Source organism: Sodiomyces alcalophilus (genome assembly GCF_042370955.1).
Source record: "Sodiomyces alcalophilus JCM 7366 unplaced genomic scaffold ACRALscaffold_3, whole genome shotgun sequence".
NCBI classification, from domain to species: Eukaryota; Fungi; Ascomycota; class Sordariomycetes; order Glomerellales; family Plectosphaerellaceae; genus Sodiomyces; species Sodiomyces alcalophilus.
Window position 1 is genome coordinate 4,459,039 of NW_027263534.1, and position 17,999 is coordinate 4,477,037.

Genomic DNA, 17,999 nt, shown 5'->3' on the forward strand with positions numbered 1-17,999 from the left:
CGATCGTAGCCGCCTAAAACGGCAGTTATAGTGGCCACCCAGGTTACTCCTTCCACTATAGCAGCCACGGCTCAGGGCTTTGCCATAACGCCGGCTATAATTACTGCTATAATTACCTCTAAAACCTCTCCTATAATAACCTCTCCTAAAGCAACGCCCTCTTCTTCTTTTTCCCCTCCTATAACAACGCCTCTAGCCTCACGTTAATTAACGCCTATAGCAGCAGCTATTCTAGATATAGCTATAAGCTAATTACCACCTCTAGCTCCTATAACGTTAGTAGTAACCGCCGCTGCCTTTGACGATAACTCCGATGACGATGATGACTCGGATGAAGATTCCTCTGATTCCGACGACTCTGATAATACTGTTACGCCTGCCGCCGGCGCCGTAGGCGCCGCCGGCACCACTACGGCTATAGGTTTATTATCCCCTGATTAGTTAGTTCTGGAGGATAAAATAACGATTACCGCCACGGCTACCGTAACGGTAGCCCCGAGCCCTTTTTCTAAGGCAGCTGCTTAATAACTGCCACCGCCGGCTGGCCCTTTATCTTCGACGGCCACCATGGCGGGTGCCCTATCTTTAGCTACTATGCCGGCAGCCTCCTCTTAGCCGTAACGTAACCGCCGGCTACCGTAACGATACGCCGACTCTGCCTTCTTTTATTTTAACCGCTTCGATATGCCGAAGAAGCCGCTGCTGCGCCGTGATATGCCTGAAAAGCCGTCTAATTAGAGCCAGATAATACGGTTACTATAGAGAACGCAGTGGGTTATGGCCGCCTCTAAAGAGGTGCAGGCTCTTATTAAGATAGGCACCTTTAAAGCTATTAAGCCGTTATCTTCTGCCTTTCCGAGCCGCCCTTTAGATCTGATATCGGTGTTTAAATATAAGGTTGATCTATCCGGCTACGTTACTAAATTTAAGGCACGCCTCTGCGTTCGTGGTGATTAATAGCCTTAAAATCACCTTAACGCCTACGCCTCCACCCTGGCCGGAAGGACCTTTAAAACGCTTATAGCTATCACTGCCCACTTCGATCTAGAGACCCGCTAACTTAATACCGTTAACGCGTTTACGAACGCCCGCCTTGACGAAGAGGTCTACGTTAAAGACCCGCCGGGATAGAATATCCTATAAGCCGCCGTACACGTTACTAATAAGGCCGGATTAGAACCGTTTTTAAGCCTCCTATATCCCTTGAACCATAGGATTAACCGGCTACGCCGGGCCCTATATAGCCTGCGCCGTTCCCCTAAGCTATAGTATTAGGAGCTCTCTTCTATTTTAGGTAAGTGTAGGCTTACGTAGTTAAAGGAGGACGATTATATCTTTAGAAGCGATAAGCTGCTTATGTTCTTTTACGTTAACGATATAGTCCTACTATATCGCAAAGATCACGTTAACGCCGCCGAAGATCTAATTAAGCAGCTATAGGAACGCTTCTAGATCCGGGATTTAGGTCCTATTAAGTGGTTCCTTAGTATTAGAGCTATAAGGGATCGTTAACGTCGAAAGCTATAGTTATCCCTTAATAACTATATCACTAAAAAGATAAAGGCGTTAAATATTGTTACTAGCCGGAGGGTTACTATACCGCTTACCTTTCCCGATACGCTAGAACCGAATAGCTTATAGGCGTTAGAAGACTCTATCCACCTATATCTTTAAAAGGTCGGATCGATTAATTACGCCGCCTATTAAATAAGGCCGGACGTCGTAAAGGCTGCTTCTAGACTAGCCGAATTCGCTACTAATCTATCTAGTTAGTATCATAAAGCCGCTAACAGGTGCCTTAAGTACCTCGACTTAATAAGGTCCCTCTGCTTATCCTTTAGGCCACGGGATTCCGATAAAACCCTAGCTAAATACACCCTCTTTTATATAAGCGACGCCGCCTTTAGAGACGATCATGAGACTCGGTATAGCTCCTAGGGATATATAACTATGCTTTTTAGAGGTCCTATCGACTAAAAGGCGAATAAGTAAACGAGCGTTATGACCTCTAGCACCGAGGCAGAGCTTATGGCTCTAAGTGCCGCCGCCCGGTAGTATATCGCGACGCTGCGTTTAATAAAGGACCTAACGTTAACCTTTAAGGTTAACCCTATTACTATCTATTACGATAATAACCAGACCCGTTAGCTACTAGAAAGCCCGCGCCTATAGGTAACGTTAAAATTAAAGTATCTCGATATCCAGGCCCTATGGATCCGGCAGATTATATAACGCCGGGAGATCGTGATTAATTAGATCGCCACTAATAAGATGGTTAGCGATAGGATAATAAAGGCGTTGCCTCCGTAAAAGCACGCTACGTTTATTAAGATGCTTAGGATAGAAAAGAGCCCTGCCGGCTCCGGCTTAGTTTAAGCGGATCGACTACTATCGACTTGACGGTGGTTTGGACTGGATTACGATCGCGATCGCGATCGTTAGATTAACTATAATTGTGTGATAATTGTCACGTTGTTTTTAGGTTAATTTAACCACCGTTTTAGGATCACGAGGCACGAGCTGTTTAATAAGCCGTTGACCTTTGGATTAATATCTAGGCTTAAAAACCCTAGACTTTTACGTTGTTTTTAAGCTTTAGTTCGATCAGAACCGTCAGGATCAATCCTGCGGCTCTAGGGGGGTGTGTCAGGCATTTATGCCCAAATGCCCCGATATCCTATTAGGTATATTCGTAGAGCCACGTCACACACTGCTCCGAATACGGCGGTACTTCTATTAGATATATCACAGTGTTATTTCCCCTCTTTTACCTATATATTTAATATCGTAGACTGGTACTCTTTCATAGTCTACAATAAACATAAGTCACACCTCGTACGATATTAGTGTCCTGACAATAGGCGATATCTTATCGGCGACCCTTTGCTTAGTAATCGCCTTATACCTCGCGCCTTATATTCTAGAGTAAGTAATAGTACTAATAATTATATACCGGGTACCGTTGATAGGATATAAGGGTTATAGCCCTCTTTTATCTTTGTCTTTTAAGCTAGGCAGGGCCCCCTCCTATAGAGTCTATACCCGCTTACGCTTACTAGGCCTATATTCGGGTAGTATTACTCGAGCAGCTTAAATCTATACGATCTTTACCTCGTCACTTATTAAGGTAAGATAGATACCCGCGATCCGTTAATAAACGCTTAATAGGAGGTCGCTAACTAATTATAATCTTTACGATAAGGTAGGAAGCACGTTATCGTATAGCGTCTTATTCACTATATAATCCGGTTATCTTAATATGCTATTTACTGGGTTTATTTTACGCGGGCGGTATTAAACCTTAAAGTCGAATAACGATAATCGGTATACCTATCCAATAAGCCCTTCGCGAAGGTCCCGTGCCGGCGTGTTTAGTATATCCTTAAGCGCCTAATTGTCTGTTAGTATTATATATGCCTATCCTATACCTTCGAGGCAATAGCGCTAATACTTTAGGCTCCTTATTATAGCTAATAGCTGCTATTATCCTATACCTTATCGATACTGTATTTCGGAAAGCTTCCGCGAGAAGTAAACGACTGGACGTTATCCCGTGTTCTACTTCTAACTTAGGATCCCCGATATAGCCTTATCTAAGGCGTCTATCTTCACTCTATACCTAGCGCTGGGTTCTAATATCATAGAGTAGTCGCCGAGCCGAAGGCGACCTTTAATACTTCGAAACGCCCGCTTAGCGTTATCCGGGAACTTAAAAGGTCCCTTTTTCTTACCTGCTTAACTGCCTTTTAGTAATATAGTTAATAGCGTTATTACCTTAGAGTATTCTTTTATAAACCTCTTATAGAAATTAACGAAACAAATGAGAACGTAGATATTCTAGAATAACTCGGGCGCGGCTACTTAGTGACCGTATATATATATAGATATATTCCGGGTATATCGCGATACCCTCGCGGGTTACTATAAACCCTAAAATACTCTACTTAGTTATAATAAAATTCGTATTTCGATAGTTTCATATATAGCTAGGCCCTATAAAGCCGATCTAAAACCCTTATCAGGTTCTTCGTTTGCTATGCCTTTAATATACAATATAAAAGGATATGGTTAAGGTAAACGATATAATATATATCTAGCAAACCCATAAGCGCTTAGTAAACGTATACCTAGAAGGTGGCCGGAGTATCTATTAGCCCGAATAGTATAACCGTATACTTCTAGTGCCTATACCGCGTTCTAAATACTATCTTCTAGCGGCCCTCCCTTTTAATCCGAATCCTATAATAGGTATCTTAGATATCCACCTTTAAAAAGTATTTTACCCCGGTAGGCCTATCTAATAGCTCGCCGACTAGGGGTAAAGGGTACCTATTCTTAATTATAATACCGTTTAACGCTTGATAATTAACGCAGAGTCGTAGGCTATTATCCGTCTTAGGTATAAATGAACCGGTAAGCCTATAGGGCTCGTCGATTATTAGATTTAACCGCTTACTATCCCTTTAGCGATATACTTCTTTAGCTCCTTTAGGTAAGCTTAAGATAAGGGATATAACGGCCGGAACGACAGTTCCTTTCTATCTTATAAGTCGATTATGTGTATAGTATCCTTTAATAAGGGCGGCTCCTTCACAGCCTATTGCGAAAATATATGTTAGTAATGAGCGATTTCCGGCGGTAGCTTAGCGACTAGTCCGCGTATCACAACTTTATCGTTATCCATAAACGGAAGAATTATATCCGGTACACCGAGTGCGATAGTAGTAGTAGTAGCGAGATATATAATATACGCCTGCGCTCGCTTTATAGCGTCCTTATAAGTCTATAGCTCGGGCTCTATAATAAAGATCGGCATATAGACGAGTATCTAGCGGCCCATATGAATTATAATACCTCCTTAACCTATAGCATTATTTAAGAATAGTAGTTATCTGGTACCCTTAGGTCGGTCCGTATATAGGAAGACCCTCTTTAATAGGCGTAGCCGTCCTTCCACGTCTAGTAAATAGAACGCTAGGCTATATACTACGAGGACCCCCGCTAGGCTACGGTTAAAGCCTTTAATCTCTAGAGTCCTAACTTCTAGGAGCGGTTTTAACCCTACGCGTTCTATTAATACCAGGCTAATAATATCTACTTATATATAGGGATCTAGGTCTCCGCAAAACTCCTTTATAGCAATTATAACCGTCGTTTTAGACTTGTCTAAGAGCAGTTATGCCTATAGAAACCGGGTGCAACGGTCTGGTATAAACAAAATCAAACGCTTTTTATTATAAGAAAGATGTTCGATCGGTCCGTAAAGATCCATATAAACCTTTTCTAAATAGGAAAAGTCTTTGTATTTATTAACTGAATCTTCATTCGTAAGTGTAATAGACTTGCTTCTGTTACAGACATCATAGCTCTATATTTCAGTTAACTCTTTATTAGTTATATTATAATCTTTTTAAAGAGTATTGGTATAGAGACCATTTAAGGTAACAGGGTTAATATAACCCATCCTGTTATGCTATAGCGTTGCGTTTTTGGTTATAGAGGTAGTCCTTCGACGGGTATTCCGGTCTCTTTATTTATAAAGCTCTGCTTGCCGTTTCTTTATTATATTATTACTTGGTTAAGGTTTAACCAATCCTTTTCTTTGTTTATTTAGTGTCTTTGAAACCTGTTCTTTGAACCTTTGAAACCTCTTTATTCTAGTTGGGTCTCCTGACTGTTTCTTTGGTATAAAACCCTTTTGTAGCTATTTCTTAGTATTTATTGTATTTATTTTCAGAGACTTAGCCCCCCCGTACGATAATCCCCGTGCTATAGCCTAGTACAGCCCGTTATAAAGCAGAGCCGTTGTAAAAAGGAAGAGAGGCTCTATATTATTAAATAATAGGAGCTTTTTGTTTCTAGTAAGGCCGCGAGCTTCACTATTAAGACGAGAGAGACTGATAATATTCGTGCCTATCTCCGGTATATAAGACACTCTTTTAAAAGCAGAAGCTTCCTAGTATCCCTGAATTTTATCACGCAGTCTCCTTTACCTTATATCTTTCTTTCTTTTGCCTGAACCTGACGAACGGCTCTTTCTTTTATTTTATAAGTAGAAAAGAGTCTTTGATTTATCATTATATATGCTATAGCCCCGCTATTAATACGGAAATTCAAATTAAGCTTAATACTATTTTCTGCTTGTATTTTATAAGTCTTTTCTACCAACCAATTAATATTAAGGTTAGTATTGTTATTGTTATCTTTGTTATTAATTCTAGAACTGCCCTGTGGCTTCCGGGCAGAGACCTCCTTGCGAGTCTCTTTTTAAGCTATTTTGAAGCAGAAGAAGGATATTTTTGATTATTTATTTGAGTCAGAATTAACTCAGTTATTTAACAATTTGCTTTTATTATTTTCTTTATTGCTTTTTCTTTGTTACATTATTAATAAAGGACAGAAATAAAGAATACTAAGCTAAAGGTCTGATTCTGATTGGCCTAGCTTCGAAAAGTGGGTCCAAAGGTGGGTCTAAACAGTAAGGCTATTTATAGATCTCGCGGCAGAAAGCGATGCTTATACTAAGCGAATAACAGGATTATCGGCAGACTGTTTACTAAAAGCTTATATACCACGTTACGATATCCTGTTATTATAGGCAGCGTGGTAGGTTAAGTGGCTTAACTAGCATACCAGTTATTTATAGCGCTATAATAACTATATAAGCAGCCGCGTTTAACCCCCGTATTCGTTATCCTTTATCTTTTTTTTTACACAGCCCTTTGTAAAACAAAGGAACAGTATATCCGATCGGGATAAAGAGTCTTATTCCGATTATATAGTTCTTTCGGAATAGGAATAAAGAGCTGGCCTTTTAGCACGACTCTTAGTGACCGTATTAGGAAGAATAAACAGCTTTGAACCGTGGTATCGGTACGAACGGTTCGATTCGATTAGCTATCTTCGGGAGATAAAGGGATTTCGTATAGTTAGAGATAAGGATCTATGACCGGTAGAGGATACAGGGATGGCCTAAATAGGTAAAACGGCCTAAAAAGGCAGGAGTCTTTTTAGTATTTTTAAGTAGAATAAAAGGGTAGGAAAGAGTAGATTTCCTTTTTTGCTAACCCGGGCTTACAACCTTTTAATAGATTGGGCTACGAGTAGTAGGCTGTATAGGCGGAAGAGAGGAAAATCAAGTAAAAGCTGTTGAATTCGTAGATCCGTAGGATTACTGCTTATTGCGCGAGCTTAAAGCTGCGTATAATAATATTGATATTATGTGTAAATGACTGACTTCTGGGATTTCTTCCTGGATCCGGGGCTGGCAAAAGGCTCTGAAAGATTGGGTGGCGACTGTTACGTTAACAGACTACGAAGGTTGAGGGCATAAGTTTGTCATGTCCGAAAGTACTCTGGGACCCACCTATTTCCTATTTAGGAACAGACACTTTTCAGTACATCTTGTTACGACTCGTTACCTTCATACTTCTTCCTTTTTCAAAACTACGTCATGATATCAATCTGATTTTTCCCTTCCACGATATCAACAACGCAGGAAAATGCGGCTACGCGAATAGGTTACAGAGGCGTGGAATCAACTGCCTAAAGACTTTTTAGAAGAGCAGATTGGTATGATGCCTGATCGATGCAACGCAGTGATCGAGGCGGGCACCTTATTTATAAAGTACTAGGTAGTACCATAGTAAAACGGAACGTATTTCCCCAGCTCCACATGGCGTTGCATACCGACCCACAGGCACAAAACATACCGATATAGCCTTAGTACGCGACGGTTATCACGCCACGTTATTAGCTTAAGTAATAACTAAGATATCGAATTTACGATACCTAGGATATTTATACAATATATATTATAAGCTAAGTATATATACACGTATAATATATATAGTGTTATAGTATAGGTTAAACTGGTTATAAAGTAGACGTCTAGTTATATAGCTATAACTATATACTGTTTATTTCAACTATAGATATTATACTTATTATTATTATAATTATTACTTATTATGAGTATAATATCAACAATTATTATTATTATCCTTAACGCCGACCGGTCGCTGTTATATTATTAGTTAATTTATAAGTGGCTATTACTCTTTATAAGCTTAAATATAATACTAATAAGGGTTAGGAATGGGCCCTCCCCCGCGAGGCGCCTTACTTCTTTTATATATCGCGCCTAGACTCTTATACCGGTATTAATTATTTTAATAAAGCCGGCGATGGCACGGGTACTAATCGCTACGTTACTTACGCCCGCGGCTATTAATAATATATCGCTATACGTTCGCCGACTACTTAGCGATTACCTATACTAATTAGTTTTAGATACCCGACTTTATACTAGATAGTACTTAGCTGCTTTAGAATAGCAGTAAGCAGGTCTATATATTAGATAATAACTTAACGCTAATAGCTTGGCGTCGCGGCTATAAGCGTATCTTTAAAGCGTGTAAGTGGTTTCTTATAGTTATAGACTATAGGGAGAAGAAGCTCTCCGCGAAGAATATAAGTCGTTAATCTATTAGTAATTATTTAGCTATATTCTAATAGTGAGTAGATCTAAACTATTATTTTAGACGAGACTTCTTCTTTTTATTTAATAAGAATGGTTAACTTTATATATCGATTAGGTTGTATTAACGACGCCGAAGCTTCGGCGTTACTAGACCTTACTGACCCCTTTTATAAGGACGACCTCCGCGATGTTAAGTCGCTTATTACTTTTATTAGGGATCTAGCGACTAATAGCTACTATCCTTTTGACCGTAAAGGACGCCTAGGGGGCTTAGATGCCTTCCCGGTCCTTAATAGTCTCACCGATCTCTTAGCGGCTATAAATAACCCCCGGCGGCCTATTTTAGTATATCGTTTTGCCGGTCGGTTAGCGGCTATTTATTACGGACACGCCTCCGCTAATAGCGATAATCCTTTTACTAATAGCTTTAATAAGGCCATCGAGCCTACTCCTTATCCCGCCGCGGCCTATCCCCGCCGTCCTGCTTATCGTCGAGCCTTTATAGCTTTTTCGGCTACTAATACCCCGGCTCCGGCTAGTAATACCGACTATACGCCGCTAATTGTTACCTCCTTGGATAAGGAAGATATCCCTTATTATCGTATTCCTATACCTCGCCGCTATGCCCCCGCCGCCTAGTCGCCCCCTAATAATAATAACGATACCGCCGCCGTTAATGTCGATAATTAAACCGATTTTAGGATTTAGTAACTAACTTTTCAATTCGCCGAGTAATCGCCGGTAATAATCGCCTATAATAGCGTTAAACTTTATTCTAATAGTTTAGGATTTTAGGACTGATAAGGGCTTAACCCCGTTTATTTAGTTACTATAAGGAAGAAGTTATTATAACCTGTAATTAAGTTCTTAAGTTTATATCCGACGACCCTTTAGCGCCTTATACTATCTTATAGTCGTCCTACCCTTTATATATATATGCTCTTTATGCTTTTAGTACCTCTTCCGGATCCCTAGAGCGTCTTCTAGGTGGTCCTCTGGTTCCTAGGTATTATATGCTACCGGCTAGCCTGCCTACTTTATAAGAAAGAACGTTTTCCCTTATTCTTCTTTATAGCTAATAATATCTTCCAGCTCCTATTTATCTTACTCCTTCTCTAGGAGCGGGAGATCGTTCGCTAATAGCTCTACGGCTACTCGGTCTTTCCACGGTTTTAATAAGGATACCAGGAATATATCGTGTATCCTTATATACTACTTAGGAAGGCTAACCCTATATACCTACTCGCTAATCCTTTTAGTTACCTATATCCGAATATAATACGGCGCTAGGTTTAACCCTTAGCGGAATCGGAAGTTCTTTATAGATAGTCTAATAATATCCCCTACCTTATACTACTACGGCTAGTAGCGTTTATTATTATGCCGAGCCTAGTACTCTATAGCACGCGCCTAGTATTCGTGGAACTTCTGCTAAACCTCCGCTAGCTTTTTAATACGTTCTTAAATACCCTATATCTGGCTATCGTTCTTAGGGCGGATATACTCTATTATATATGCATAATACCCGTATAACGCTTTATACGGCGAGATACTAAGTAAGGAATACTCGCTATTATTATAGGCGAAGCCTGCTTCTAATAAGTAAATAGGCCACTATATCGTCGTGTTACCGGCGATTCTTTATAGATACTTAATTAGGAACAAATATATTCGTTCCCTCTAACTATCTGTTTATAGGTAGTATATAGTAAATAGTCGCTAAGCATTCGCCCGCTCACGGCAGAACTATATCTAAAACTAACTAGTAAATAGCTTATCTTGGTTCATTACTATACCCTTTAGGCTACTGTATTAGCACTTAATCTCCTTATATAGTAGCGCCGCTAGCCAGGGTGCTATTAGGTCCTTCCGTGTCGGAATAAATAAAGCGTATTTCGTATACCAATTAATAAGTATTAGGATAGCATTATATAATACTTCTTAGCCCTTTTTATAGGCGGTAGACCCGTAATAAAATCTATACTAATCTCTTAGAACGGATACATAGGTAATAGTAGCGCCTATAGCTAACTATATAGCTTATATCGTAGTACCTATACCCCTTAATACGCCGAATATACGGCGACGTAATCGCGAATATCCGCCGCTAAGTCTACCTAGTAGAACTTTCTTAAAATCAGTTTAAGTGTTTTATTCGCTCCTATATACCTAGGTCTAGGGTTATTATAGTATTATCGCAGGACCTCCGCCCTTAGGGCGCCCTATATAGGTAATACTAACCGTCCCTTAAATAATAATATATCCTTTCCTCTAAGAGAGTACCCCGCTCTTTTTATAGTCCCTTAGCGAATATTCTTAATTAAGGATATATAATCCGGGTTAATAGTCTATAGCCCTTTAACCAGATCTTTTAGTTCCTTGCTAATAGTATACTAACCCGCCGTTACGTTCCTAGCTAGCTTTTTAGCTATAGAATATAGGATATACTAATCCGGTATTATAATAACCCTAGCCTTAGCCCCGGGTATTAGTAATATCTTATCGGCGACCCTTTACTAGGTAATCGCCTTATACCCCACGTTTAATATTTAGGAGCGGGTAATAATAACGATAATAATACGCCGGGTCCCGTCGGTAGGATATAGGGGTTATAGCTCTTTTCTATCCTTATCTCTTAAGCTAGGTAGGGCCCCCTCCTATAAAGTCTATACCCGCTTATATTTACTAAGCCTCTATTTAGATAGCGTTACCTAAGCGACTTAAATATATACAATCTTTACTATCTTACTTATTAAGGTAAGGTGGATAATCGCGATCCGTTAATAAACGCTTATCGGGAGGTCGCTAACTAGTTATAACCTTTATAATAAGGTAGGAAGTATATTATCGTATAGCGTCTTATTTACTATATAGTCCGGGTATCTTAATAGGCCGTCTACCGGGTTAGTCCTATCTAGGCGGTATTAAACCTTTAAGTCGAATAACGATAATCAGTATACCTATCTAGTAAGCCTTCCGTAAAGGTCCCGTGCTAGCGCGTTTAATACGCCTTTAAGCGCCTAATAGTCCGTTTATACTGTAAACGCCTATCCTATACCCTTACGATAGTGGCGTTAATACTTAAGGCTCTCTACTTTACCTAGTAGCTCCTATTACCCTATACCCTATTATTACTTTATTTCGGAAAGCTTCTATAAGAAGTAAGCGACCCGTCGTTATTTGGCTTTATACTTTTAACTTAGGATCCCGGAAATCGCCTTCTTTAAGGCGTCCGTCTTAACCCTTATATCTAGTACTAGATTCTAGTGCCGTAGAATAGTCGCGGACCCGAAGGCGGCCTTTAGTAATTCGAACGCCTACTTAGCGTTATCTAGGACCTTAAATAGTTCTTTCTTTTTACCTGCTTAACTACCTTTTAGTAGTATAGTTAATAGCGTTATAACTCTAGAGTATACTTCGATAAACCTCTTATAGAAATTAGCAAAACTAAGGAAAACTTAGATATTATAAAATTAATTAGGCGCTAGTTATTTAGCGACCGTATATATATATTCCGGATCTATCGCGATACCCTCGCGGGTTACTATAAACCCTAAAAAGTCTACTTAGTTATAGTAAAATCGGTATTTTATTAGTTTCGCGTATAGGTAGGCCCTATAAAGCTAATCTAAAACTTTCTTTAGGTTCTTTATATACTATTCCTCTAATATAGAATATATAAGGGTATTATTAAGGTAAGCGATATAATATATATCTAGTAAACCGGCGAGCGCTTAGTAAATATACGCCTCGAAAGTAGCCGGAGTATGTATTAGCCCGAATAATATAACCATGTACTTATAATAGCTATATCGCGTTCTAAACACCGTCTTTTAGCGGTCCTTTTTCTTAATCCGGCTCCTATAATAAGTATCTTAGATATCCACTTTAAAAAAGTACTTTACCCTGGGGAGCCTAGCTAATAGCTTGCCGACTAAGGTTAGAGGGTACGTATTCTTAATCGTTATAGCGTTTAACCCTTAATAATCGACGCAGAGTCGTAAGCCACTATTCTTTTTAGGCACGAATAGCACCGGTAAGCCCACGGGGCTTATTAACCGTTAAATACGACCGCTCACTATCCCTTTAGCAATATACTTCTTTAGCTCCTCTAGCTAGGCTTAAGATAAGGGATATAACGGCTCGAATAGCAGTTCCTTCCTGTTTTATAAGTTAATCGTGTATTCGGTATCCTTTAGTAAGGGCGGCTCCTTCGCGGCCTACTCCGAAAATACGTCTTAGTAGTCGGCGATCTCCGGCGGTAGCTTAATAACTAGTCCGTATATTACCTTATAGTTATCTATAGGCGGAATAGTTATACCTGGTGTCCCCGGAGCGATAATAGTAGCGGTAGCGATATATATAATATACGCCTTCGCCTGCTTTTTAATAACCTTATAAGCCTATACCTCGGAGTCTATAATTAGGATCGGCTCGTGGATAAATATTCGGCGAGCCGTATTAATTATAATATGCTCTTAATATATACTATTATTTAGGAGTAATAATTATCCGGTACCCTTAGGTCGATCCGTATATAGGAAGACCCTTTTTAATAGGCGTGGCCGCCCTTCTGCATCTAGTAGATAAAAAGCCAGGTTATACTCTCCGTAAACCCTTACCAGGCTACTATTAAAGCCTTTACTCTCCGGAGTCTTAACCTTTAGGAGCGGTTTTAACCTAAGGCGCTCTATTAACGCTAGGCTAATAATACCTATTTACATATAGATATTTAAGTCTACGCTAAACTTAATCTCCTTCCTATAACGAATTATTATCGCTATTAACCTTCTTACCTCGCCCACTATAATCGCCGGCCGGTTATCGAGCATAGGTTTAGTCTCCCTGTTTATACCGACTTATTTCCCGATAAATAGAGTTCTCTGACCCCAATATTACTATCGAGGCTATTATATATAGCGTGTATATTACTAACACGGGCGCGAGCTTTCGCCGCCCTATTATTAGTTATTCGTTATCCCTTATTCCTATAATAGTCCTTAGCATAGTAACTCTTTTTACCGTAGTTATAGCACTCGCCTATAAAGGCACGCGGCCAAGGCTACGCTTATACAGGCTTTAGGCCTAAGCCCGATACCTCTTAGCCTATTAAGGGCGCGCCCTTTAAGTCTGCCTTACCTAGCTTAGCGGGCGTACGCCGACTAGTCGCCGGAGTGCTAACGCGGCTTAAGCGACTGTCCGAATACTAGAAGTTCGATAAAGTCCTTTTATAACCGGTATCCGACCGCTTACTGTTGATATCTGCTATTAATAACTACTTTATAGCTATAGACAGTGGAATCAGGAGCAAAAAGATATATATCTTTATATTAATTTACCTATCTTAATACCTGATTATTAATATAGGTAGTTAGTAATACAGAGATATAAGATATAAGCAGAGATAAGACTCTATTACGTAATAAAGAATCTACTGCGTAATATATTATGCAATAAAGAATTTACTACGTAATATATTATATTATAAAGAGTCTATTACGTAATAAGGAACTAGTCTATTATACAATAAGCAAAGCTTATTATTGCTCTAAGACTAGTCTCTCTATATACTATTTATCTATATATATCGGCTTTCTCCCCTTCTTCTTTTACTCCTTTTGTTACTCTTCTTAGTATTAATTACTATATTCTACTATTAGTATTATAGAATATTACTCTCTTCGATTCACTTAGCCTTCTATTACTTAAGCCCCTTTTACTATCTCCTTCTTTTATCTACGGCTTCTAGTTAAGCTTATGGATTTTATCTAAACTCTTATAGGTTATAAGCCTAGTAAGCTTAAATATAGGCAGGCGCTAGGTTTTTTAAACCCTTTTATCTATTACTTAAAGCTCGAAATCTATCTTGAAAGCAACGAAGAAGAGGTTCCTTTCCTACTAATTCTTAAACGTTACGCTCTAAATATAAAAGCTTCGCTAATCGAGCTTCTTAGGAGTATTTAGTATTTTCTGAATTAAAACAGCCTCCTTCAACTAATAGTCTTAGACTCCCCTCCTTTTCTTTATAAGAATAGCCTCTCCTTTCTCCCTTACGACGATTATTTAGTATCCTATCTCGAAAAAAGGCAATAAGAGTTTATCTATAAAAAAAGGACCTGTTTCTTAACTCCTTATTATATCCTAAACAAAACTCTTCGACCTTTTATCGACTATTCAAAACTATACCTTAAAGTAATAGAAATTAAGGATAATATTAAATACAATAAAAGAAATCAATAACTTCGCTATCCTTCTATACCACCTACTTATTATTTTCCACGGCTAAGAAATAGCCTAATCAACGAGTCTAAAGATATTATCGATCTTACCGACGATAATCAGGATTAAACTTTCTCTTAAAGCAACTTAGGTCCGGGTATTTACTATCCTGGATTATCCCTTTAGGAAATACTCTTATACGGCTCTTTTCTATCGGTCGCGTTTCTAATTTATTAATCCATAGCTCTTTTCTATTAATCGCGTTTCTAATTTATTAATCCATAGCTCTTTTTTATCGGTTATATTACCTCCTCCGACTAACAGAGGTTATATAGTTCCGTTTTATCGGTTCCACGATCCGTTCCTTTGGTTTTATTACCTTTTTTAACTGATAGAGGTTACACGGGTCTGTTCTATTAGTTCCACGATCCGTTCTACCGGTTCTATAATCCGTTTTATCAGTTTAATTACCTCTTTTGATTGATAGAGGCTATTGAAATTGTTAATCCACGAATCGATCCGATTACTTATTATAAGGAATAAATCAGAAAAAACATAAAAATATTAAAATAAGTATTAATAAGAGCAGCAATTAAATATATAAAGGGACTGACTAGAAGGCCTAGACAGTTTGATATTTGGCCTATAATCGTGGCTTGAAAGTGGGGCCATGATAAATTCATTAGCCTCCCTAAGTACTATACCCATTTTGTATATATATCTTAAGTAGCTAAATTGGACTATTATCGCACATATTTATAAGGTTGATTAACTTAGGGCTTAATACAGCAAAACTCTATTTATAATCCAAATAACTATTACTATAGCTAGCGATAGACCCTGTGGATCCGAGGTGCCATAGCAGGCCTTTACTTCTCGCGACAAGGGTCACGAAGCCCTTATCGCCCACGCCTTCTTGAATGGCTATAGCGTTACTAAATACTAACAGTATCCTTCTAGTAATAATCCGATACGAATCACGTATCGTTATAGGAAGGGTCGGGTAACTACGGCTCGAGAGGCCTTAACGCACGAATCAAAGCGCCGGAAGACGTTAACGTAGATAACTGGTTATCCTTTTAGGGTTAACCTCCGCCTTCGCGATATAGGCTGGTTTATTAAGGCTATCACGAGCCGTAACGAATATAATAACGCCTGGGTTAAAGCCACTGCTTTCCCTTAATTTTACGCCCAGGGCCTTCGGATATATAGGCTTAAGATTATCTCTATATAGAATAGCGGCCTTTAGCCCCGGGATATCGTGATAATACTCCGTAATCCGTAAGATCCCCGAAGGGAGGCGTTATATATAACCAGGGCTGATATTATAAACCTACTTAGCCAGCACCGCCGCGAGGAGCTTATAGGAAGAACTCCGTTATAGTGGCTATACGAGGTATACCCACTATCCTTACTGTTATTATCTAGTTATACACTAATTTATTAGTAAATTAATATTAAGAGTAACTTCTTCTACCGCGACTATCATAATAACCAGGATCGGATTTAATATCTCTTTATCGCCCCGAAATCGTTAATCATACTCCTATAGCAAGCGCCCGATATCCTTATTATCGACGTAACGTATAAAACCAATAAGTTTAAGATACCGCTGCTTAATTTTTATAGTATATCGCCGCTTCGAAGAGCCTTCTCGATTACGATTATCTTCCTAGATAAAGAGCGAGAGTCCTAATATACTTAGGCTTTTTAGGTTCTAATAGAATATATCCTCGCCATAGGAGTGCCTTTACTACGCTATATTATTATAGACTAAGAACTCGTCCTAATAAACGCAATAAAAACCTATATAAACTTAACACTGGTCCCTAACATCCTATACTATTAGCATATTAATATAAACGTTCTTACGAAGACTAAGGCCTTCCTCCCTAAGGCTCCCAGGTTATCGGATAGCAGTATTAAGCGCTATCTATCCTTTAAGGCCTTTTTAAAGGCTTAGAACTCTCTTATCGTAAGTCTAATAGAAGACCTATTCGTTACGCGATTATAAGATTTCTAGTAAGAGGGAAGACACCTAGCTAACGCCGTTAATTATATAGTGGGTACCTGGATCGAGCCTTATAAAGAGAAGCTCGTAAATTACTTTATAAACCGGGTGCCTTATTTCGGTAACCGGACTACCTCTATTACAGAGTCTTTACACGTTAGTCTTAAACGGTATATCTATTCTTCCACCGGTAATCTAGTAACTATTTTCCGTAGCCTAAAGCTATACTAAAGGAACTAAGAGGAGGATATATCTCTTAAGAGGGCACGCCGAAGTAATAAGGTGGAACTTACTATAGCCGGCGTTTCTTTTAGCCTTATCGGGTAATAAGTCGTCCTATAGGTGCTTAAGCGGATCGCGATTACGCTTTATGCCCTAGAAAAGGCGTAGCAGGGGAGGGTATCGCGACTATAGCCCTTATAATAATAATTAGGACCCTATTAGCCTTACGCTATTACGACCTCTTTAGGCCTGCCTTACCGGCACGTGCTATCCAGGCACCTATATAACTCTAAGCCGCTTAATATCACGCTTATCGACGTCTATTAGCGATAGAATCGCACCGAGGTTAATACTAGTACTACTCTTAGGTATCGCCTACTAGGTCCGCTTAGTCTGATGGTTATTCGTGGATATGGCCGGCTAAGAGGGGCTATAGAGATATCTATGGTAGGGAGAAGGAGAGGCGAGGGCCAGAATAGTATAAGGCGGCTCTTATCGGTGTTCGAAATCTTGGCTACGGAAAAGTAGCGTGATACCCTCCTATTATTAACCGCTCCGCCTACCCTAACCCTAGGTTACGAGCCGGGTATATAAGCCCCTTAGTAGTCTATATAAGTCTTCGAGACTCTAGAGACGATTAAAGAGGCGGCCTTATAGGATTATGGATTAGAGCGTATTTCGGCTGAGTTTAAGGATAGAATGGATGCGTTAGTGAGCAGCGTAGAAGAGGGTTCCTTAGAGGATAGGGAAGACAGGAATAAGCTGGCCGAATTAGAGGCTATAATTAAAGGCGGCGTATTAGTTTAATAGTTCTACGATTGATATAAACGAAATAGGATACGATGATAATCCGATTTGGCTATTTAAGATCTATATCCAAAATAGCAGTATCTATATATAAAATAGGTATGGTACTTAGGGAGGCTGATGACTTTGTCATGGCCCCACTTTTAAGCCACGATTGTGGGCCAAATATCAAACTGTCTAGGCCTTCTAGTTAGTTCCTATATAAAATAGCTATATCTTTACCACTACGTTACTATGCCCTTATATATATAGTAATTT

General features: G+C 39.3%; 1 protein-coding gene across 1 annotated transcript; it reads left to right on the forward strand.

Moving 5' to 3' along the window:
- Positions 1 to 16,787: 16,787 nt before the first annotated feature.
- Positions 16,788 to 16,943, forward strand: ACRALDRAFT_2102199 (uncharacterized protein; the record flags this gene model as incomplete). The annotated part of the gene is made up of 1 exon (XM_071023094.1): positions 16,788 to 16,943. A coding segment is annotated over one exon (156 nt), but the record flags the coding sequence as incomplete, so codon positions are not given.
- Between the last annotated feature and the right edge of the window lie 1,056 nt (positions 16,944 to 17,999).